The following is a 22,547-nucleotide window of genomic DNA, read 5'->3' as shown; positions in this document are numbered from 1 at the left end:
GTCAAATGGCCTATTTTAAGGTCATCATAAGGGCAAAACAATCTTAACTATGTCTACAAATTGACTAGACATAGCGTTTTATTTGATTTTCTTTGAAGACAGACTCAGTCCCAACATTGCCAAGGAATTTAACACTATTGAAGTGTCAATTAAGTCAATTTGTAGACTTAATGATGACCTTAAAATAGGTGGACAGCTTGGCAGATAAAAATTGAATTTGTTTTTTCATACAGACCTTTTCAAGATGCAGATTACCCGTGGATAAACCAAAATAATCTCTCTGTCCCGTAAACAGATTTTGTTTTGACCATTAATCAATACGTTCTGTTTATTGCTATTACAATGTCTCATTATCTGTAAATTAAGCATCTCGTTTCAAGACTTGCAATTATTTACTACCTTACAAATTGACTCGACGAATATTAAAATTTGGAAATTCCATGGTAGTACTTTTTCCCGACTGTATATTTATTAAAAATTCTCTTTGTAGTTTAGCATTCTCACTTGAACAGCCGCACACATAAATAAAAGGACGCAATTAAATAAGCTTAAAGGAAACGATTTATCACAATCCAAATTCCAGGCCTGTAGAGCAAAAATCTAAAATCACAGCCATCTTGACCTAACAATTATTTGTACCACGCTATTAAAATAAAAACACAAATGCAATTAAACCAAATGCCGAATCTTTAAAAAAATATATTCAATCAAAAATATGAACGTTTAGACATATAAAATAGAATGGTGTTATTCTAAGGCCGTTGATACTAATAAAAATTGCCGCTTTTTAAATAACGTTTCGTGAAACTATGTGCATTTAAACATTTCATAACTGATTTCTATCATTATTAAAATATTCAGTCTTCAGATAAGGAAAACCTTCTCATAACAGTCATATTTTATATATCGTGTATTAAACCATGGAACGTAAAAGTTTACATAAATAAATTGACCATTTTATTAAATAAATTCTCTCTGAATTCATACTCCAATATAATAATCTTTATGTTTATTTATTTTTCCGTATCACTAATTTAATATCTAACGTATAGGTTATTTAGAATATGTACGCATATGTCAAGTGATAGCACTCAACATTTACTATTCTAAGCAGGTCGCTCACATTTTACTCTTTTTTTGACACCCCCTTTTCTTGAATAAAAAAGGACATTTGGTTTTATGTTGCATAAACGATGTTTATTCTAAATTTATCATACTTATTGAAAGCAGAATTTAACTGCATTGCATATTTTAAAAAATAACCAGGTGAAATAAATAAAACGTACATCATACCCTTTGTAATTGTCTCATTTATTCCCTTAATTTTTCCATAAATGTTCCTATTTGATGAACAGTTAAATTGTTAAAAAGATTAATTGTTTATTATTATAAATCATAGTAAAACCTGTTGGTTATTACCACGATAACAACAATAATTTAAGATTAACAAGATTTAATTTTGAGTAGCATTTTGACACGATTTGTTTTTAACCAACATTTTAAATTTTTATCATGAATGTTGATTGTTTGAATTTTTATAAATTAATAAGTGGTTGAAATAGAGAGGAGCGATCAGACCTCAATATTTCAACCACTTATTGAGCCACCGGTCGCTAAGCATCAAACTTTATAAACTAAATTGCTTTCTTGCTGCAACAAACAGAACTATTGTACCCATAAAATATAACTATTCAATTCAAAGCGCTCAAAAAATATTAAATAGATTGTCTCATGCTTCATACTTATTTAAAATAAATACTTGATTCTCTTTTCTGTTTTATTTTTATTTTTGAACATAAATTGAATTTTAACTAATACGCTTATTCCTCAAAAATTCATATTTTTCTGATTCTTTATGATTTGTATAGATTGTTTTATGTGCAGCTATAGCCCGTGATCAGTGTAGGATCAAAATAATCCCACGGAGTCCAGTTTTTCTCCGTTTAGTGTGAACAGATGTTAAATCCGTAAAATCAGGTATCTTAAAATAAATCCACTTTGCAAAGAGCCTTCAGGTTTTAAATTATATTTGTGTTGTTAAATAAACGCCAAGAGCGAAAATGAGACGGACGCCAGAAGTCTGGAAAAGGTCTCGAAACTAGTAAAACAGGACTTTCATTTGAATGAGAAAATAATAAAATACTTTTGACTTTCATAACTAAAGAAAGGATATGTGTTGACAAAGGACATTTAATGTGATTTCTGTTTTTCTGTTGAAAGAATTAATTTTTTATACTCTGTTTAATACGATTTTCATAATATGTTCATGCGCGTGTCAGTACATCAGGAGGATTTTGGCTCTTATTGTCGGACGGTTTAAAATTTATTGTTGATTAAGAATAAATACGTATTGAAACGATATTAAATCCAACGGTTAATTGAGAAGTGCACTTAGTCTCAGAACAGGTATAATTGAATTATTTGGCTCATTACCTTGTTCAGCGTGCCATTCTCAGCGCCTCTTTTTTTTAAAAATCAAAAATTAAATTCGTTGCTTAACATACACAATAAAACGCTAACGATAATACCAAAATCTATGATAATTGACTAGCTGAAATGTAAAAAAACAGAAACTCGTAAATTAGAGGGCACGGAATGGCGAGGTTGTAATTCGATATAAAATTGTCCGACCGTTTTAGACAAATACAGAAGACATGTGCATCAAGGAGGTGTGCGCGGCTGCGAGGCCTGACACCAGTCACCTGGATTCCGAGCCCGGTTCGTTGTTAGGGTCCGAATCGCTGTGGTGCTGGTTTGCAGAGAGGTCGTTGTTGTTGAGAGATGCGGATCTCTGTTCGCCCCTCCTCACACCGAGATGGGAGGCGTCCGATCCTCTGCGGGTGTAGCGCGACGATCCGCGTTTTTCCGTCGCCTTATAGCACAGACACCGGCAGATGATCCTCTTGAACGCGAATCTGAAATCCTTGCTGAACAGGGCGTATATACAAGGGTTGATCGCCGAGTTGCAGTAGCCGAGCCAGAAGAGTACGGAGAACACCATGGGCTCGACATCTCCCAAGAAAGCTCTGAGGAGGTACATCGTGAAGAATGGGAGCCAGCACACTATGAAACCCCCGACGATGATGCCGAGAGTCTTGGCCGCTTTTGTCTCCATCCTGAAACGTTTCACTTGGGCCTTGATGTTCCTCTTTCCCATCCTGGAAATCAGTTTAGGTTTATTCTCTTCGTAAGTCGGCGACGGCGAAAGATCTTTTTGTATGGTGACGCTAAGGGGATCTCCTAGAAGCCTCGGCCTGCAAGCACCGCCGCTTTCGGAATTGGACCTTCTGCCTCGTCTCTGTTGTCCTATAGACGCCACTCTCAAATGGCAGTTTTCTTTTCGGAAAACCGAACTGGGTTCGTTACCCGAGTAGTGAACAGCGTAAAGCGCCCCCGTGCTAGTTGTCGAGGAGCTAGATATCGAGGATTTCGGACTAGAAGGTGGAGGAGAATTGTTATTTACGGATGCTATGGCATCGGAACTTGGGTACGAGACGGATATTTTAATCCTCTCGTGTCTCCGTTCTTTTCTTCTGTCTGGAGACTTTCCACAAGGTGAGTTGTTGACGGAGTTCGCCGCTGAGTTGGTGGTCGTGGTCGAATTACTACCGCCACTACCTTGCATGACGGAACCACGTCCTCTGTGTATTCTAAGTGTGAGCCTTTGCTCGTCGAACCTGTTTCCTAGGCCGCCTTTGGCTCCTTTCGTCGTCCGGAACCCTTGGTTGATGGCCCTGGTCGTCTGTACGGCCGCCCTATATATCCTCCAGTAGAAGAACAGCATAACAAACATCGGGAGAAAGAACGAACCCGTCGCGGAGTAGATGACGTACCCTTTGTCGTCCGTCAGTTCGCACCTCCACGGGCACGGCGGTTCCGCCGTCGACTGTAGAGTCGGAGAAGCGAGGACAGTCGCACCTCCGGGTGTCAAAGGCCTCCCCGGGCCTTCTACGACCGGAGGCATTTCTTTGTCTTTCCACCCGACTAGAGGCGGGAAGCATATGATAAACGACAAGACCCATACTAGGCCTATCAGCAGCTTCGCTCTGCTTGTCGACATTATGCTCGGATATGTGACAGGTCTCGTCACTGCCACGTACCTGTCGAGTGAAATCGCGCACAAGTTGAGAATCGATGCAGTGCACATCCAAACGTCCAGCGCAAGCCAGGCGGAACACCAAAGGTCGCCGAATATCCACACCTAAAAAAAAAAACAAAAAAAAATTATATATATCTTTTAATATAGCATATTCTGTAGCAAAGAAGACAAAATTATTATATTTAATAAATACAGAATTTGAATTCTTTGCATATAGCAAACCAAGAAGTTAAGTCTAATTCTTTTAATCTAAAGGGAAATTGTTGAACATATAATATAAATTATACCTAATGGATAGCTGTACTTTCGATAGGATTTTTCAGCCTCTTAAAAAAATATGAATATGCATGGCATGTAAATATAGAGGAACACATCATTTTTATTTATATAGGATTAATAAATTACTCAAAATAGATCGTTTTTAAATGTCGTGTATGTGAAGTATAAATGTTGACAAAAAACATTTTTCTTTATGATTGGAAAGATTTGAAAAATCCCACCCTGCACACGAACTAAAAATAGTTAACTAACACTAGTTAAATATTATTTCTGAAATAATATTAATCCCTTATATTTCTATGGTTTGTAAAGCTTAACATGGTTTGTTTCTCGTAGGTAACTACCAGAATTTGTTGCTTTTTAAATTTATCATCAATAATATAGAAAGTGGGTCCCAGGTTTATGTTATTTACATATGTCGGAGGAATTATTGTGTAGACCATACAGTTAAGCTGTCTAGGTATTCAAGGAGATTGCCCAAAAAGATTTTTTAAATAGATTCGTTCCTACCTATATAATAGAAAGATGAACGCTCTTATTCTTGATGAATATTCCTACGATATGACTGCGACTTCACGTGTTCCCCATGGTTTCCACCTTGGCCCAATACTTTTTATATTGTATACTCTTTACCTCTAGTTTGTCTTCCTTCGTTCTGGCTATTCCTGACGATGTGGAAATATTTAAGGTAGTGAACTCGTTTTATAACTATCGTATTCTGCAGGATGAGACAGGTCAATTTTCTAATTGGTGCTCATTAATGGCCTTATTAATAATCAATTATATTTAGTGGTCTGATTGACCAAATTACTGCTTTCAATTAAATTAATCTTTTTACGTAAGGTTTTGGTTGAAATGAAAAAGTTAGTGTAATTCGGGGATTCGAACCCAATAATCAACATAATCTGAACAAATGATGAATTTTACCTAATTAATTTTTATTAAAGGTATTGGCTGAGACAAAAAAGTCAGTGTCACGAGCGGGATTCGAACCCACGACCTTCGGCTAAATTCGCCGCTGCTTTACCACTTGAGCTATCGTGACTTCGAACCACTCGGACATCAACTCCCCACTTCAACCTACAACCTTTCGCATTTCCCCTCCTTTTTTGCCATTTTTCAAATTTTTCGGCTGCCCCGAAAGTCGTGGGTTCGAATCCCGCTCGTGACACTAACTTTTTCATTTCAACCGAAACCTTACATAAAAAGATTAATTAATTGAAAATGTATATCTATTAATGGTACAAATGTATATCTATTTCTATTATAGTATAAAAATTATAATTATGTAAGCAATTACTATGTTAATTGCTTGGTTAATCCGATGGTAAAACGAAGACGTAATTGTCTGTAATGAGCAATTGGCCGTAAGTTATAAATTCCAGAGGACTTGTAAAGTTCTAGAAATTGGTTAGGGTTTTGCCCAGTTAAGCTCCGGTTGTGAGTGACTCAAGTGCCATTCATTCTTTTTCCCGTCACTCTTCTCGGCAACTCAATTTGTTCAAGTAGCCTGGGCAAATTGAGTCGGACCAACCGGACTTTTAATGAGCCACAATTCAAATGCGCCTGCCATCGGGTTCACTCCCGTCTAATCAGATACCGTACTTTTTTTGTAAGGTATATTAGAATTAGCACAATTGGGTTTGCTTTTATTGAAGTTTCTGTAAGGACTCTTATATATTTCTTAATCACACGTGACTTTTCTTTGATACTCGCGTTTCCACACGAATTCGGTCTTTGTGTTCCCGAATTCGGTATATCCTTTATCGACTGATCATCCGTAGAATTATAGTTTGACAAAGTTCTAAGGCTGGTCATGTTAAATTCTCACATTTCCCTCATGCGCCGAGAAATTTCCAGTTAAGGGAATAGAGTACATTTGTATGAAAGTGAGAGTAGAATCCACCCTGGAGAAAAGCCTTTGAAACTTGTGCTCATTTTCATCTAAAACGTCTTTTACGAAGGGCCAATTTGAAAAAAGATGGATCCGCTGAGCTACGCCGCTCTCCGTTAGATATAATGTGTTAGATGTATAATCCTACTTTTTTTTTACTTTATTTGATTTTTTTTTTTTCAAAAAACATTATGATTTTGAGTTCGACCTAATTTTGCAGAAGTTGAGGACACTTTTCATTTTATTAATACGCGTCCAGTTTTAAGAGGTTTCAGGAGGATTGGATTGGTAAAATGTCAATTGAGAACGAAGAGTTTGTGAAATATATAAACGGAAAAAATTAGGAAAATTGTACCAGTGTACATGCAGACTCTTAAATATCGTAGATTATTGGTTAGAGAATATAATTCTTGATACGTACATAATATAATAACGTTATATTAATTTAATTATATGTAAATTTATTGTCAATTAGTTATATATTAATTTGTTTTGTGATTATTTGATTATTAGTAATTAGTTTATGGAACAAGAAAAACGTATTTGAGTTTTTTATCAATTGCATTTCTGTTTGTTTAACTGATATAAGAAAAAAAGTTTAATTATTTAAATATAAATGCATATTATTTAGTGTGAGTCAAGAAATGAAATTTTTATAATTATTACTTAATTTTTGAACAGTGATAGAAAATTTTTTTTTAATTGTGTCCGAGACCTACGTTGAGCTAAAGTAAGAGAGCAGAGTTTCCGGATGTAATCCTGATATGCTTAATACATAAACTCAAAAAAAAAAAAAAAAACCCCCCAACCCAGTAAAAACAACTACTCTTTTTCTGCAGAGAAACTTTCCTGAGTAAAGCAGGAAAACGAATACTTCGAACATTTATAAATTGGTGTTCCCCAGAGATGATGAAACTGGAACACTGTCATTGTAAAATACTATTAAAGCATCGACAAGAAAACTGCAAAATATGATCGGATTGGCAAAAGATTGAATAATTAAAATAAATTATTATAGGTCTGTACACATTAATATTACAAAGAGAAAAATCACACATAGCACAATCAACATAAAGGGAAAAGTAGCACCGACATAAAACTCGGTGACATATCTGGTTATGACGCTATATTCTAAATGAAATGGAGTGCACACATAAAAAAGAACAGAATTTGCAAATCGGCTGGTTTTGGGGAAGGAACTCCCGAATCCAAAAGAAAATCCTCATTTATAACAGGATCTTTAAACCTATCCGGATTTATGACATACAGTTATGACGTTGTGCTAAAAAGAGTAGCATAGCTGTTTTCAAAAATTTCAAAAACAAAATACGAAGAAACATTGTTGATGCCCTTTGGTACCTACGGAATAAGGATATTCATCAGGAACTAAGAATACCTGATCATTACGGAGGTCACGCAATATGCCAAAAAAGGGTAAATCTCGACTCCGAGGACATCTAATCATCGATGCTGGGCTAAAACTTCAGTTTAAACATTAATAGACTAATATTGCCGCCAGTAAGTGAAACCTAAATTAACCTAGCATTGTATACAGAATAAGGATGATAAAATTAACAAACAAGTTGTTTTTTAGTTCCGTTTTAAAAAATAAATTGATTACTGAAAAGACATTTTGTAGAAAAACTCTACCATAAATAACGTGATACATCGTCAAAACTAATGTTACCTTGTTAGTCCTGTCCAACGCATGAACAAAATCATGCAAAAAATGAAAAATTTGGGCTGTTCTGTTTTTATAACTAGATTTTGCTTATATTGAAGAAGAATCAAAAATTTTCAATTTTTTTTTAAACTACAGCTAATCTTCAGATTAATGGTGACCGAGACCTACCCTTAGTTGACGAACACAATGTATCATGTTATTATAATTATGCGTAAAATATGTAATTCTTTAAAAATAAACACTGTATTATTATTATGAAATAGGATTTTTAAAAATTCATCTTCTTGTGTCTTCTTTTTTAACTATAAAAAAATTTGTTTTTAAGATATAAAATTTAAAGAATATAGTTATGCAAATAATAAGCAGATACTTCAATTAATTAGCTGAAGAAGTTCAATATTCAATAAAACAACAAGTGAATTAAGGAACTGGAGAAGTAAAAAATATGTATATTTCGGTATCTTTTGATACTGTTTTCCTTTTCCGCATTTTTAGGTTAGAGCCTTTGGCACGATTTTCTATTTGTATGTTTGTATTTTAGTTTCTTATACTTTCTCCGGTATTGGTCGAAACCATCCACACATCATTTTTATCAAATCGATGAGGTATCTATAATTTCAATTGACGAATCCATGCAAACAGAAACTATTCCCTAAACCTAATGGTGGGCTACCATGGTACTCTATATCCTATGGTAGCCGACTATCATTCACCGACAAACCTATAGACGAATATAACAATCCTGCCCATCATCAATCTCGCTAATAAATATATTTTCTTTTTATCCATTTATACCCTAAACGCCTAACTAATGCACCAATTTGGGTTATTTTCCAGCGATTGAATTGAAGATTGTGGCCGAGTCAGTTGAAGAACAGATGCACTTAGACATCTATAGCTTTGCCCGCCTAATGGTCCTAATCGATCCCGTCTGAATCGATCCCAATCTCATTTGCACCGGATGTAATAACCCTGTGAGAAAGAGGGCCGAACCCAGCACTTTTTAACATCTCAAGACTCCATGGCACGGCCTTCTGATAAGATTAGCAGAATATTCGAATTTCATTTTGGCCGGCTGCTCCCAAATTAAGGGCCCGGTGATAGATGGAAAAGGGCCTTGTCCCATTACAAGGGACAACCGGATCGGGTAGGAAGACGAATAGCCACCCCCATTCTCAGTGTGCGGGCTGTCCAAAGTGACGCTGGTAACCAGACCTGTGGGCTTGCCTTTGTAATAAAACATTACCCTACTGAAGAACAAACTAATTTATTAAGACTTTCTCTGCCTTGCATCAATGACAATCATGGGATATCAAGTTGTTTCCAAAGTTTGTTTTCAATGGAAACAAGCAGAAAATAATATTTGGAAACAGATGACAAAAATTTTTCGCTACGAGTTTTAGTTTAAGAAAAAATGTAAAAAATCATTCATTGGAGTTCGTGGTCCGATTGACCAAATAACTTTTTTTCAATGAATTAATCTTTATGAAAATAATAGTTGAGAGAAAACAGTCAGTGTCATGAGCGGGATTCGAACCCACGACCTTCGGCTAGATACGCCGCTGCTCTACCATTTGAGCTCTCGTGACCTCGATCCACTCGGACACTAACTGCCCATCTCAACACCACCTTATGAATTTTCCCTCTTTTTTGCCATTTTTCAAATGTCGTTTAATCTATTTGATTCTCGGCGATAAATGAAATGGCCCCGGAGAGCTTTAGTGAAGGTATACTTCATTTTAACTTATTAAATTCACTAGTTTTTGTGGTCCGCTTGGCCAATTAATATCTTTCAATTAATTAAGGTTTTTAGTTGAGATAAAAGTCAGTGTCACGAGCGCTATTCGAACCCACGATCTTCGGCTAGATACGCCGTTGCTCTACCACTTGAGCTCTCGTGACCTCGATCCACTCGGACACTAACTTCCCATCTCACCCGCAAATTCAAAAGGTGGATCGAAGTCACGATAGCTCAAGTGGTAGAGCAGCGGCGTATTTTGCCGAAGGTCGTGGGTTCGAATCCCGTTCGTGACACTGAATTTTTTGTCTCAACCAATACCTTTCATAAAGATTAATTAAGTAAAAATCATTATTTGTTCAGATTATGTTGATTACATCGCAGAACAATCAAAAACATGGTTTTTTATGGAATTTACAAGAACCAAATCAAAATGTTTACAAAATTGTACTGACTGTAATCAGTTTTCAATGTAGGTGTCAATATTGACCATATAGGTACGAACATTTTTAACTCGGGTGAATACATTTTTTAACAAATAGGTTTGGAAGCTTTATATGACCACATAGCGATTATAGCCCGAAGTTTTGGATGAATAGTAAATTGTAAATATCAACCGGCATTTAGAGGCACGACACTTTAGACGAACTGTGTAATTTTATTAAATCCATTAAAATTTAATAAAATATCTCAAATTAAACATAATTACCCAATAGAAAATTCTGCTAGGCTAAAATAATTCCAAACTTCTAAAATAAAACTGGTTGATTCAATTTATCTCGTGTATTCATTTTTTGGTCTCTATCAAAAATTGAAATTTAGCGTGCAACCGTGGTTTTCCCATGTGGATGGCTAACCTTTCAGACATGACCAAGTTGTTGAAAAGAAATCTTCTGGGATCCATTCCAAGTTTGTCCTCCGGTTCGAGATGTTGATATAGGACTCGACTGGGACTCGAAACCGGGTTTTCCTTTTCTTCCTCAGGGCAGACAAGGGCGTAATGTATGTGTAACATTTATCATCCGAATTCTTTTTTTTTTTTTGCATTTCACAAAACTAAGTTAAAACAGTGTTTCGCTATTTTTTGTGTTTGTTAGCTAAATAATTTTTTTTTTTTAATTTAAAGAAGATATATTAATAAAATAGATCCTTCAACTTTCAAACACCTGGGATTTAAAGAAAATTTCTCTACGAAACAAATAAAACGAATATAACTCAACAGCAAATACAACAAAAAATATATGATTTTATTTTATGTCTTTATTTCAACTATCCAAAAGTTGCTTTGGATTGATCACGTTTCTAGCAGTTTATTCGAAAGATTACATTCTTATGGAAAAGTACACAAACTAATTTCTCGATGTTTAATGTTTTCCCTTCGACGATATAGACCAATACTCGAGGAATTGGTAATCAAAATATGAAAGACTCTCTTCTAAAAAAATTTGAGCTTCTAACAAACAATCAATTTAGCTTTCCACCAAATATTCGCCAACATATCAAGTCCATAGAATTACTGATATAATAGAAAGGGCCTTAGAAGAAAAACTTTTTTTTGTCTTGTGAGTTTCCGGATGTAAGTCAGGTATGAATGCTTAATACATAAACTAAAAACAATATATATATATCCTCCCAACCCAGTACAAACAACTACTCTTTTTCTACAGAGAAACTTTCCTGAGTGAAGCAGGAAAACGAATAATTCGAACTTTTATAAATAAAGTGTGGTGTTCCCCAGGGAAATGTCCTGGGATATTTTTCTGTTTCTTACCAGTAACTTGTCACCACCACGGCCCTCAAATGAGAACGAAGAGTTTGTGAAATATATAAACGGAAAAAATTGGGAAACTTTGTAACAATTATATATTAATTTGTTTTGTGATTATTTGATTAATAGTAATTAGTTTATGGAACAAGAAAAACGTATTTGAGTTTTTTATCAATTGAATTTCTGTTTGTGTAACTGATATAAGAAAAAAGTTTAATTATTTAAGTATAAATGCATATTATTTAGTGTGAGTCAAGAAATTAAATTTTTATAATTATTACTTAATTTTTAAACAATGATAGAAAATTTATGTTTTAATTGTGACCGAGACCTACGTTGAGCTAAAGTAGGAGAGCAGAGTTTCCGGATGTAATCCTGATATGCTTAATACATAAACTCAAAAAAAAAAAAAAAAAACCCCCCCAACCCAGTACAAACAACTACTGTTTTTCTGCAGAGAAACTTTCCTTAGTAAAGCAGGAAAACGAATACTTCGAACTTTTATAAATTGGTGTTCCCCAGAGATGATGAAACTGGAACACTGTCATTGTTAAATAGTATTAAAGCATCGACAATAAACGCAAAATATGAGCGGATTGGCAGAAGATTGAAAAATTAAATGATTAGATGTCTACTCGGGTGCAATGCCATGTAACATTGAGGTTCTTTAGCGTGCGCACCTAGCCGTCTGGCCTTATCACACGTTTAGATTCTCAAGTTAAGAGCGACTCACCTCGCGCACGGAAAACCTGCTATTTCCGTGAGGTTCGGTGTAGAAGCCCACAAATCCACAGTCAAATCGATAGACATGCTGACTTCTCCCGCTTACCCCTTCTAAGGGGGTGGGTTAACATTGTGCACTTAACCAGTGCCGCGCGTAAAGGGATACCCAAAAGGTGGTCGAAATGCATCAGCCAAATCTGCCACGCCCTCCCTCGAAAGAGACGACAACTCCATCTCCCTGGGTGTACGGGCTACGGATGCGCTCCGGCCGCGGTTTCGATTTTAGAGGAATCTCTAACCACCCCCTAGAGGAGACTACCACCGACAAGCATCCGCCCGCGTTCACCATTCCTCACGCATTCGAGAGACGCCGGCAGCGTAGTCATAGCTCCTCGCTGGCTGTAAGCTCTAGGCAATCCGATCGATCCGATTCCCACGAAGTCGCGAGGTGATTCTGAGGTCATACGCAAGTACTACGGTCCACGGCCACCAATGAAACACAGCCTCTTCTCTAGGTACCCGCCAGGGGTCTCACCACCGCGTCACTGCGAGTCCTTACCATGCATCTGTGCTTGAACTTGTAACGAAAATATGCTGCCCCGCAGTTCAGACGGTTATGAACCCTCACCCGATTATAGGACTGTACACATTAATTTTACAATGAAAAAAATCACTTATAGCATAATCAATACAAACGGAAAAGTAGAACAGACTATCTAATTATGACGCTAGATTCTAAATTGAAATGGAGTGCACATAAAAAAAATAAAAAAATAAAATAAAAAAATAAATAAATAAAAAAAAATAAATAAATTAAAAAAAACATAACTGGGTCTTAAGTGTTTGCAATTGAGAAGAAACTCCGGAATCCAAAATAAAAAATAAAATCATCATTTATAACCGGATCTTTATACCTCTCTGTATCTATGACAGTTGTGAGGTTGTGTTAAAAAGAGTAGCATAGGGGTTTTCAAAATTTTCTGTCACAAAATACGAAGAAACATTGTTGATACCCCAGGACCTATGAACCTGATCATTATGGAGCTCACTCGACATTCCAAAAAAGGTTAATATCGTCTCCGAGGACATACAATCATCGATGCTGGGCTACAACTTCAGTTTAAACATTAATAGACTAATAATGATGCTAGTTATTGAAACCTAAATTAGCCTAGCATTGCATACACAATAAGGATCATAAAATAACAAGTTGTTTTTTAGTTCAGTTTTAGTAAATAAATTGATTACTGAAAAGACATTTTATGGAAAAACTTTACCATAAACAAGGTGACTCATAGTCACAACCAGTTTCACCTTGTTCGTTCTGTTCAACGCCAAGAAACAAAAATTAGGATTGTTTTGTTTTTAGCTAGATTTTGTGGAGAAGAACCAGAAACTATAAATTTCTTTTAAAACTGCAGGTACATCTTCAGATCTCAACGACACAAAACTATTGCACAATTTGATAAAATTACGAACAATAGGTAAATTTTGAGTTTTTAAATCTTGTGGAAACAAAGCTGAATGTTTTCATCAAAACTCTGCAACAGCTGTCTGATGTGGGGGACAGACAGGGGTCGAAAATGAATTGCAGTACTTTTTTAAATAAAGAAATTTCATAAAATATGTAGCATAAAATACAGGATAGACAAGACGCTACATCTCTAAATGTTGTCGTTTTATAGCAGGGTGTCGGATGTTCACCTTCATGTTATTTATGGGCAGAGAATGTGAAGTTTGATTAAAAGTTAAACGATTTTCTCATCGGTCAATGTTTTGTAAAAAAAAAATGTCCTCATACACCTCCGCCATGTAGCTTCTGATGATTTGGTCATTTCATATACAAAATCATTGACAAAATAAAAATTCAGGCTGATTTATTTCAGTAGGTTATTTTTAGTTTGAACATTGATAAACTGATATGAGCGCCAGTAGGTGAAACCTAAATTTAACCAATATTCCGTAAAGAATAATCATTGTAAAATTAATAGTTGGACAAGTTTTTTTTTGTCCAGTCTAAATAAATAAATATATTATTAAAAAAGGTTTTGCCGAAAAATTCTGCCATAAACAAGGTGAAACACGGTCTGACAACTCATCAACAAAGTAATTAAAAAAACGAAATATTCAGACTGTTTTCGTTTTAAATACGGGTATTTTATCTTGTAGAAAAACCAACAATTTTTAGTTTCTTTTAAAGCTACAGGTACATCTACAGATCTCAACGGTACACAAACTAGCCCACAATTTTATAAAATTTGCAAATATATATTTTAAAGTTTTTCACGTCTGTTATAAATGAGGTGTCATAAATTCACAAACACCTTCACCATGTAGCTGCTGTAGATTCGGTCGATTCATTCAAGAAACTATGTAAAAAATAAATATTCAGACTGATTTATTTGATGGTGAAACTTAACCAAAATATTTCCTAATTTTATGGAAATGTGTATAATGTTAGAAACTTTTCTTGACGCGATGCCCACATTTTTGCTATTTATGGTAAAAGAAGATTGATTTTGACTAAAGTTATACTGTTTACTGATCGTTCAATGTTTTGTAGACATATGGTATAATTTTAATTGGATGAAATTAGTGTACAAGCACCTTCACCATGTAATCGTTTAATTACCAAAATTAAAATAATAAAAGAATCAGGCGGATATATTTAATGAAAAACCAATAACTCCAAGAATTTTAAAATATCACAAACTTTAATAAAAAAATATTATTGTTAACTCATACGTTTTCAAGTTTTATGGAAACATGTAAAAGGTTAATAATCTTTTTTCTTATTTATGAGAAAAAGAGACGGCGTTCGATTAAAGTTAAATGATTTTCAGGTCGTTTAATGTTTTGCGGGAAAATAGTCAATAAAGTTGTGTAATTGACCAAGTGCTACCCTTTTCATATTAAATGGATGAATCAAATATTCTCTTTTTCTCTTCTTCTTCTCCATTGCCTTGTAAATACACAAAATGAAAAGTTTTTTCATTGTACCGTACACGATCAACTGAGTCACGTCATCTACAGCATGTCCAAACAGTCGTTGAAGACATTCCGTTCATTTCCGCTGTATATGTGGCTTGTTCGGGTTGAGCGGATTTTTCGTGAATGAATTATTTCTGATTTAAAAAAATTAAAATCACGCTAATTTGTTTTTTATTTTTTCCCTCAATAGAGATGGAACTTGTTAAAAACGGCAAACACAAGAAATCCATTTTCCCGCGGAGCTTCTTGTTTTCATCACAGCCTCCTCGCCCCATAATTTGAAATTATCAGGGCCAGGCGTAATTTTCCAAATTCACCGTACACGCTTTGCGTTGCGTGAAAGATTTTTTCCCTCCAGGGCGTGGTGATTTATTGCATTCCGTTTGGCTAAAGCCGCAAAATGCTGCTGTAATGCGGGCAGCGCCGTGCTGAATTAGCGAGTGGTAAAATAAAGCCGACTGGGGCGTATTCGAAGTATTCTAAGCCGAAATATAAAGGTGGAAAAGTGAAAAACGTCGCTCGTAAAAATTGCCCGTTAAGGCAATTTTAGTTTCAAGACGGCTTCTCGGTTCGAACACTTTCCTAAATTATACGTCAATCCACCTTCAGAAACATGGAATTTAACGAAAACGTTCAGTTTAGCCAAGAGGACATATTTCATATGTCAACAATAAAACAATTACTACTTTACTGAACATTAATCGAAAGTATACCTACTTTGAAAAATTACTGAATAAGTCAAAAAAAGTTACGGAACTTACTTAAACAAGGGTATTATATTCTGAATTCGTATAAGTTCCTTGTAAGTGTTGGCCAGTGAGAGCAATTCTCCATTTTGTAACCTCTTCTTTAATTTTCACTGATAAGAGCCATTTTCGCTTTAATTATCTTTGAGAATTTTTTCGTAGGTTTGGAATTGATAGTTGCTGTATTAGATTTTTTTCTCTTGGTCATTATCAGGGATGTGATGCAAAAAATTTATTTTTAATTTTAAATCTTCGTCTAGCTTTCGAAACTCCATTGTGCCTTCTTCAGGGCAGGATTTTTGGTCAAAAGTATATAAACTTAAATTATTTTATTTTCATGTTAACACTGAAAACGTTTCCAATTTTTTCTTCATTTTTTCACCTATGAAATGACCAGATTAACTTATGCAATATCACAGACAGTAAAAATATAAACAACCATCTTTATACACTTCTGACCAAAAATCAAGCCCTGAAGAAGGAACAATAAAGTTCCGAAGATTTAAAATTGAAAATACCTTTCTTTGATCACGTCCTTCATAACAACCAAGAGAGCATTATCTGCATAAGTTGGTCGATAAATGTGCAAAACTAGATTTTTTTTTTTTTGTTACGAGGGTTCGCAACAGAAGAGGACATATTAACCCTCCTGTGAATAAATCCCGTTAACGTTCGTTAGTTTCTTGTCTTTTCAGCTTTGGGTGAGGATTCTAAGTTAGTCATTTATCCATGAAAATACCAAGATAACGCATAAGGTCATAGGTAGGTAATGGGATTCCATTTAAGTTCACTGGAGGACAGATGGTTGCAAGGTTCAATTTATCTGTAAGCTTTTTTTTGGAGGGGGGTAATTTCCAGATTGTAAACCATGCCTACAATTCAGATGTTGTTGTTTGTTTTGACCGTATATGAATTAGCGTAAATGTACGCAGAGTACATTGAGAAGAGAAAAGAGCCATGTCATATACGTATGATGAAAATTCATGTTCTGGAAGTACTCGTTAGAATCGGCATTTTAAGTATGATTTCAGTATAACACAATACGTACGATGGAGATGTTCATTACTTTTTAGAGCGAGGCCGACTTCCGGACTCGATCGAAGACCTGTTCCAAATCTACGCTACCCCTAGAAGAACACGTGATGCCCTTTCGAATAATCAAAGTTTATGCATAATTCAACGCCTGTTGTACCTTTTCTAAATATCCACTGATAGACCTGTGTTTCCAAAAGAAAGTGTGGCAACTTGAAAATGAATTCGGACCAGGAACCTAGTCGATGGACAGACAGCAAGGTGGCAATGCAGCAAATAGGAAATATGAAAATCGAATGACCTTTAAACACATATCATTAATTTCTCCAAGGTCAGTTATCACCAGTGTAAAATTAAGTTTAATTGCTGAAAGTTTGACATTTTGGTTACAAACGGGTTAAAAAATTTAATACTTAAGACATTCAAACTTCTATTAAAAATAATGAAAATAATACAAAGTAAACAAAAAGTCTTTGTTACAAAATTGAACATAAGAAAAACCAATAACCTCAGATTTAACCTCAACGTATTTCTACACTCTTAAAACTGAAGCCTATTCCATGTTATTACTGAAGACAACCTCGTCGAAAAGAATTAGGAATCATTTGGTCTTATGAGAGAATGTGAGCAGGATGAATTCATGAGAGGAGTAAAATCTCTTAAGAGACAATGTATAACTTGTATTCGTAAAAAAAGACATTTTGAAATTGTTTTGTTATTTTTCGATGTTTTTGATTATTTCTTATGCTCAATTTTGTGTCAAGAAGTCTTGTTTGTTCATTTCGTATTGCTTTCATTATTTTTAATAGAAGTTCCAAAAAGAATGATGACTTATTTTTTAGACAGTTTGCAACGGAAAAATCACAGTTTTAGAAATTTAAGGACTTCTTTACATTGCTGAAAATTGGTCATTGAGAAATAAGGTAGATGACTTTAATTCTCATTAGAAGTCGTGTATAGTCTGTCCCGTTAATGTTTTATGTGATACGAGGGCTTTATGTGAAAAAGTTGTGAAAGTTTGAAGTAACAGGAACACTGAAATATCTCGAATATAATTGAGAATAAAACTATGGCAAATAGATCATTTTCAGTCCTACTTGACCTTAGAATAGCCTTCTTTCAGGGAACACCCTTTATATTTAAATTTTCAAAAATACATAACTAAACAAAGTTCACAAAAATTAAATTTTTAGATTATATTATTATTTCACTATGGTACGAATGAGAAAAATGGTTATTAACCAATTTTTGTGTGATTGAGAAACCTAAAAAAAAATCAAGTTATTTTAAAATTCAAAAGTGTAAAAAATATGAAATTCAACGAGTCAACAATTGCGAGAGATCTTGCAACGTGAATAGTCAGAAATTACAAAAAAAAATTGAACTCAAAATAGTCCATTTAATGCCCAATAGAGTGAAAAAAATTTAACCTTCTACAAAATATTGAAAACATTATTGCGAAAATATATTTATTTCAGTGAGTGGAATATACAGTGAAATTGACATTTTACAACAACAAGATCATACTTTATTCATTCACACACTGAAAATATAAATAAATATCACATATTCAAAAAATTAAATTTAAGTTTTTGTGCTGTTTAACATACATAACGCGAGTTAAATATTTGAGGGTTATTATGGGGAAACATGTCGTAGCGTGACCTTCCTTCAGGAGGAAAATGGATTTTAATCTTTGATCGTTCGCTTTAGGGTCTAAGAGAAAATTGACTCGTGCCCCACTGCAGATTTTAGCATATCGTTAATTTCCATTAACCTTTTATTACGCATAAACCTAAGTATAATCGTGAATTTGACTTCTATCCGCTTTATAGCACGTATTCTGTAAAATTAGGTTAAAACATTTTTATAGCCGAAAGATTTATTCAGGCTTAAGATTTTGATTAAACGATTCAGTTATAAATTGGAAATCAATCTCCTGATGATCTCAAGCTTTTTATTATTCAAAGAATTGCCATTAATTTCCTTTAGTGTAATTGTGTAGTTAATTTTCATATTCAGTTTATGCTTTCTTAATTTCAGTTTTTTTTATTGTTACAACTTTTAGTAGCAATCTATGTTTATATTAAGCCGGCATTATAAATATATCCTTATTTCTTCTTGCAACGGCCTCCAAAAGACGGACTTTGTCCATGTCCTTCTATTGTTGTAAATACACTGACAGGAAAAAAATTTCACCCACTTGTAATATAATTTCATTTACATATATTTTTATATATTAATCAACGTTTCACGTCTTTTAACGTTTAATAATTGAATCTTTCTCTAACAAAAGTAAAAAAAAATGTAAATTGCTAAGGAAAAAATAAACGGCAGATAAAATTTGTTTTAGAATTTTAATTAACATTTCAATATTGCATATTTCCTCCTCTTGCTTTAATTACATCTCGAAGGCGCCTCGGCATATTTTCTACCAGCCTGGAAATGTCTCTTTGCTGGAGGTTAGCCCATTCTTCACGAAGAGTCCTTTCAAGATGGTGGAGTATATCACGAAGTGAAAGACGTGCTTTTATTCGTCTTTTGAGGTTATCCCATGAATGTTCGATGTGGTTCAAGTCGGGAGAACGGGCTGGCCAGGCTAATACTCTGACGCTATGCTGTTGAAGGTACGTTTGTACTATGCGAGCGACATCTGGACGAGGATTAGCGTGCATTAGAATAGGATTGTCGCTGATTTCATCGAGGATAGGCAACGCATGATGTTCCAAAATTTCATCCATATAGCGAGTGGCCATCAAACACCCTCCACGACCAACAATCAACTCTGTGCGTCCATTGAAATTTCCGCCATACCATCACTGAGTTACGTTGGAAAGGTTGGCTCTGGGAAATATTACAGGCTTCGTACCTTTTATTTTGCCTTCACCACGCTCTTTCACGCCCATCTGGAGATCGTAGAGCAAATCTACACTCATCTGTAAAAATTACAGCAGACCCATCGTCCAAATACCAATGGCTGTGCTCTCGAACAAATGCGAGCCAAGCAATTCTGTGCGTTTTGGTCAATTCTGGTCCTCTTATTTAATCTTCTTCGAGTGCGTTTAGAAATTTGGACACCTCGAACCTCCTTGAGCTGATGTATTGCTCGAACAACAGTAAGTGCCGGCAATGCCACTACCTGATGGAACGTACATCACCACGCGCAACATCCTCAGCACTAAGTGGCATTTTTAAGTTTAAACATTGAAATTTAAAAAAATAAAGCTGAAACAGCATTTTATGCTTCAGAATTCAAATGAATCTGAATAAACATTTTAAATTCCGTAAAAAGTAAACATTGAAAAATCCTTTATCCTTGTTTAGGATTAAAGATTAAGTGTGTTTACCTCTAATTGATATCTCCAACTTGAAACATAGCATAAATAAATATTTATAGAAAACACAATGAAACAAATTAAGGGCAGAATTTTCTTTCATCGAGAGAATGAAAAAAAACAATTGGGTGAAATTTTTTGCCTGTCAGTGTATTATTATTGTAAATAAAAGTATCTTTCTCTCAAAAAAAGTTGTCATTAATTTAACTTTTTTTTGAAAATATCTAGCAGAACGATTTCTGTAAAAAATTAGAGTGAATTAATAAAAAATAGAGGCAAAAGTAAAGAAATAAACGTTTAAAGTTGTCACACACAACATAATTTAATGCATGAAACTACCATTCTTATTTATGGTTTCGTCCTATTTTCTTTACCATTTTTTTACTTTTATAATAGTGACTACATTGCTTTTTTTTTTGTTGCCGAGCGTAAACGTACATGATTGTTCACCACCCTGAATCTTTTTCCTTAAACGATCAATTGTGCTAGTAATAATGTAGCATATTTGTTAATAAAACTCCCACTCTTTTCACCCTGCTTGGTTAACCCCTATTCTCAAGGGTTGAGTTGTGCTCGGGACAAGATAAGTAAGTCCCCGTGCGGCAAGTTTCGATAAGCCCGTTCCAATCGATTCCACCTCTCAGACGCTAAACCTTTTGCTCTAGACCGAGGAGCACTTATCGAAAAAAAAATACTCGGAAGAGTGGTGAAAATATTTCACTAAAGGCGTTTCTAGTCTGTGCCCCGCGATAAAGAAAGATAAATAGGCTCGGGATTAAAACAGTTCAGAATGACTGATTCGCTTGTTCTAAGTCCAAGGGGGAAATTTAGAAAGCATATTCATTCAAATAATTTGTTTACTACATAAACTCGAAAAAATTGTATTATAATTATGTGATTATGTGAAAAAGGCCGATAAATAATATCTACAACCTATTTCTATATAGTTTTTATTGATGATTATATTTTGATACGATGGAGAATTTTGGTGGGACGGAATTACCTAAAAATATTGTGAAGTTATTGAACGAGGAACAGGTTATCGTAAACGCTGGTTATGAAAAATAAATACATTACAGGATAACAATGAGTATGAGAAAGGTCGGATGAACCTGTATGAACCAATTTCATAAGTGGATGACAAATAATCATTTACAAGATTCATTCAAATCTCGTCGTGACAGCAAACCGGCTATTGTTATGAAACATTGTGTTCTGATTAAATCTGGTTAAACCTGTTTAATTTTTGTTTAAAAATTCGTTGTTACAGATTTTAGAACCTGAGTGTTGGAAATGCTCTTTTGTAATACATGACGTTAAAAAAGGTAATCATTCCTTTATTAGTAATTACTGTCCGATTGCAATATTATCTGCAATCCCAAAAGTTTTCAATCTATTTATTTTTTTACTGCAGAGGACATTTCAACCCTCAGGGTACCGGTGTTTTTGAAGAAAGCCCATTTGTAAGTATGTCGAGTTCGAATGTAGGGCCGCTGGATTCGAACCCGGGACCTTTACCTTACAGTGATGAGCGCCGTGTCATCGCCTAAACCGTTGCGGGCACCGACGCTGCCTGAATATTCTACTGATTATGCATCATGTCAACATTTGAGTTGAATGAATAAAGTATTTATTGCTTTTTAAATTTATTATCGATAATATAGAAAGTTGGCCCCAGGTTTATGTTATTTGCATCTGTCGTAGGAATTAGTGTGTAGACCATACGGGACTATTATTCAAGTTAAGCTGTCTAGGTATACAAGTAGATTTTTCAAAATGATTTTTTAAATAGATTTGTTCCTACCTATTTGATAGAAAGATGAAGGTTCTTATTCGTGATGAATTTTCCTACTACATGACTGCGATTTTACGTGTTCCCCATGGTTCCCACCTTGGTCCAGTACTTTTTATATTGTATTTTTATGATCTCTTTACCGTCAGTTTGTCCTCCCCCGTTCTAGCAAATTCTGACGATGTGAATATATTTAAGGTTGTGAACCCAGTTTATGACCATCATATTCCGCAGGATGTGACATCAATTTTCTAATTGGTGCTTATGAATGGCCTTATTATTAAATCCACTATATTTAGTTGTCTGATTGACCAAATTACATCTTTCAATTAATGAACATTTTTCGTAAGATCTTGGTTGAAATGAAAAAGCTAGTGCCACGAGCGGGATTCGAACCGCTCAATACGCCGCTGCTCTAACCACTAGAGCTATCGTGACTACGATCCACTCGGACACCAACCCCCGT

The 22,547-nt window shown here is 34.8% G+C and overlaps 1 protein-coding gene across 4 annotated transcripts in view; it reads right to left on the bottom strand.

The window, feature by feature from the left end:
• Nucleotides 1–1,771: 1,771 nt before the first annotated feature.
• The window catches only part of LOC106669086 (octopamine receptor Oamb), a 228,653-nt gene continuing 207,877 nt past the window's right edge, over nucleotides 1,772–22,547 (bottom strand). For all 4 annotated transcript variants that reach the window (XM_024229853.1, XM_024229854.1, XM_014398353.2 and 1 more), the window contains one exon: nucleotides 1,772–4,201. In XM_024229853.1, coding sequence (XP_024085621.1) covers nucleotides 2,699–4,201 — 1,503 coding nt within the window. In that variant the 3' untranslated portion in view covers nucleotides 1,772–2,698. The remainder of the gene's footprint in view (nucleotides 4,202–22,547) is intronic.

The sequence above is a fragment of the Cimex lectularius genome, unplaced genomic scaffold (genome assembly GCF_000648675.2).
Source record: "Cimex lectularius strain Harlan isolate CLEC.00 unplaced genomic scaffold, Clec_2.1 scaffold319, whole genome shotgun sequence".
In the NCBI taxonomy this organism is placed as follows: Eukaryota; Metazoa; Arthropoda; class Insecta; order Hemiptera; family Cimicidae; genus Cimex; species Cimex lectularius.
This window is presented reverse-complemented; position numbering and strand designations above follow the sequence as displayed.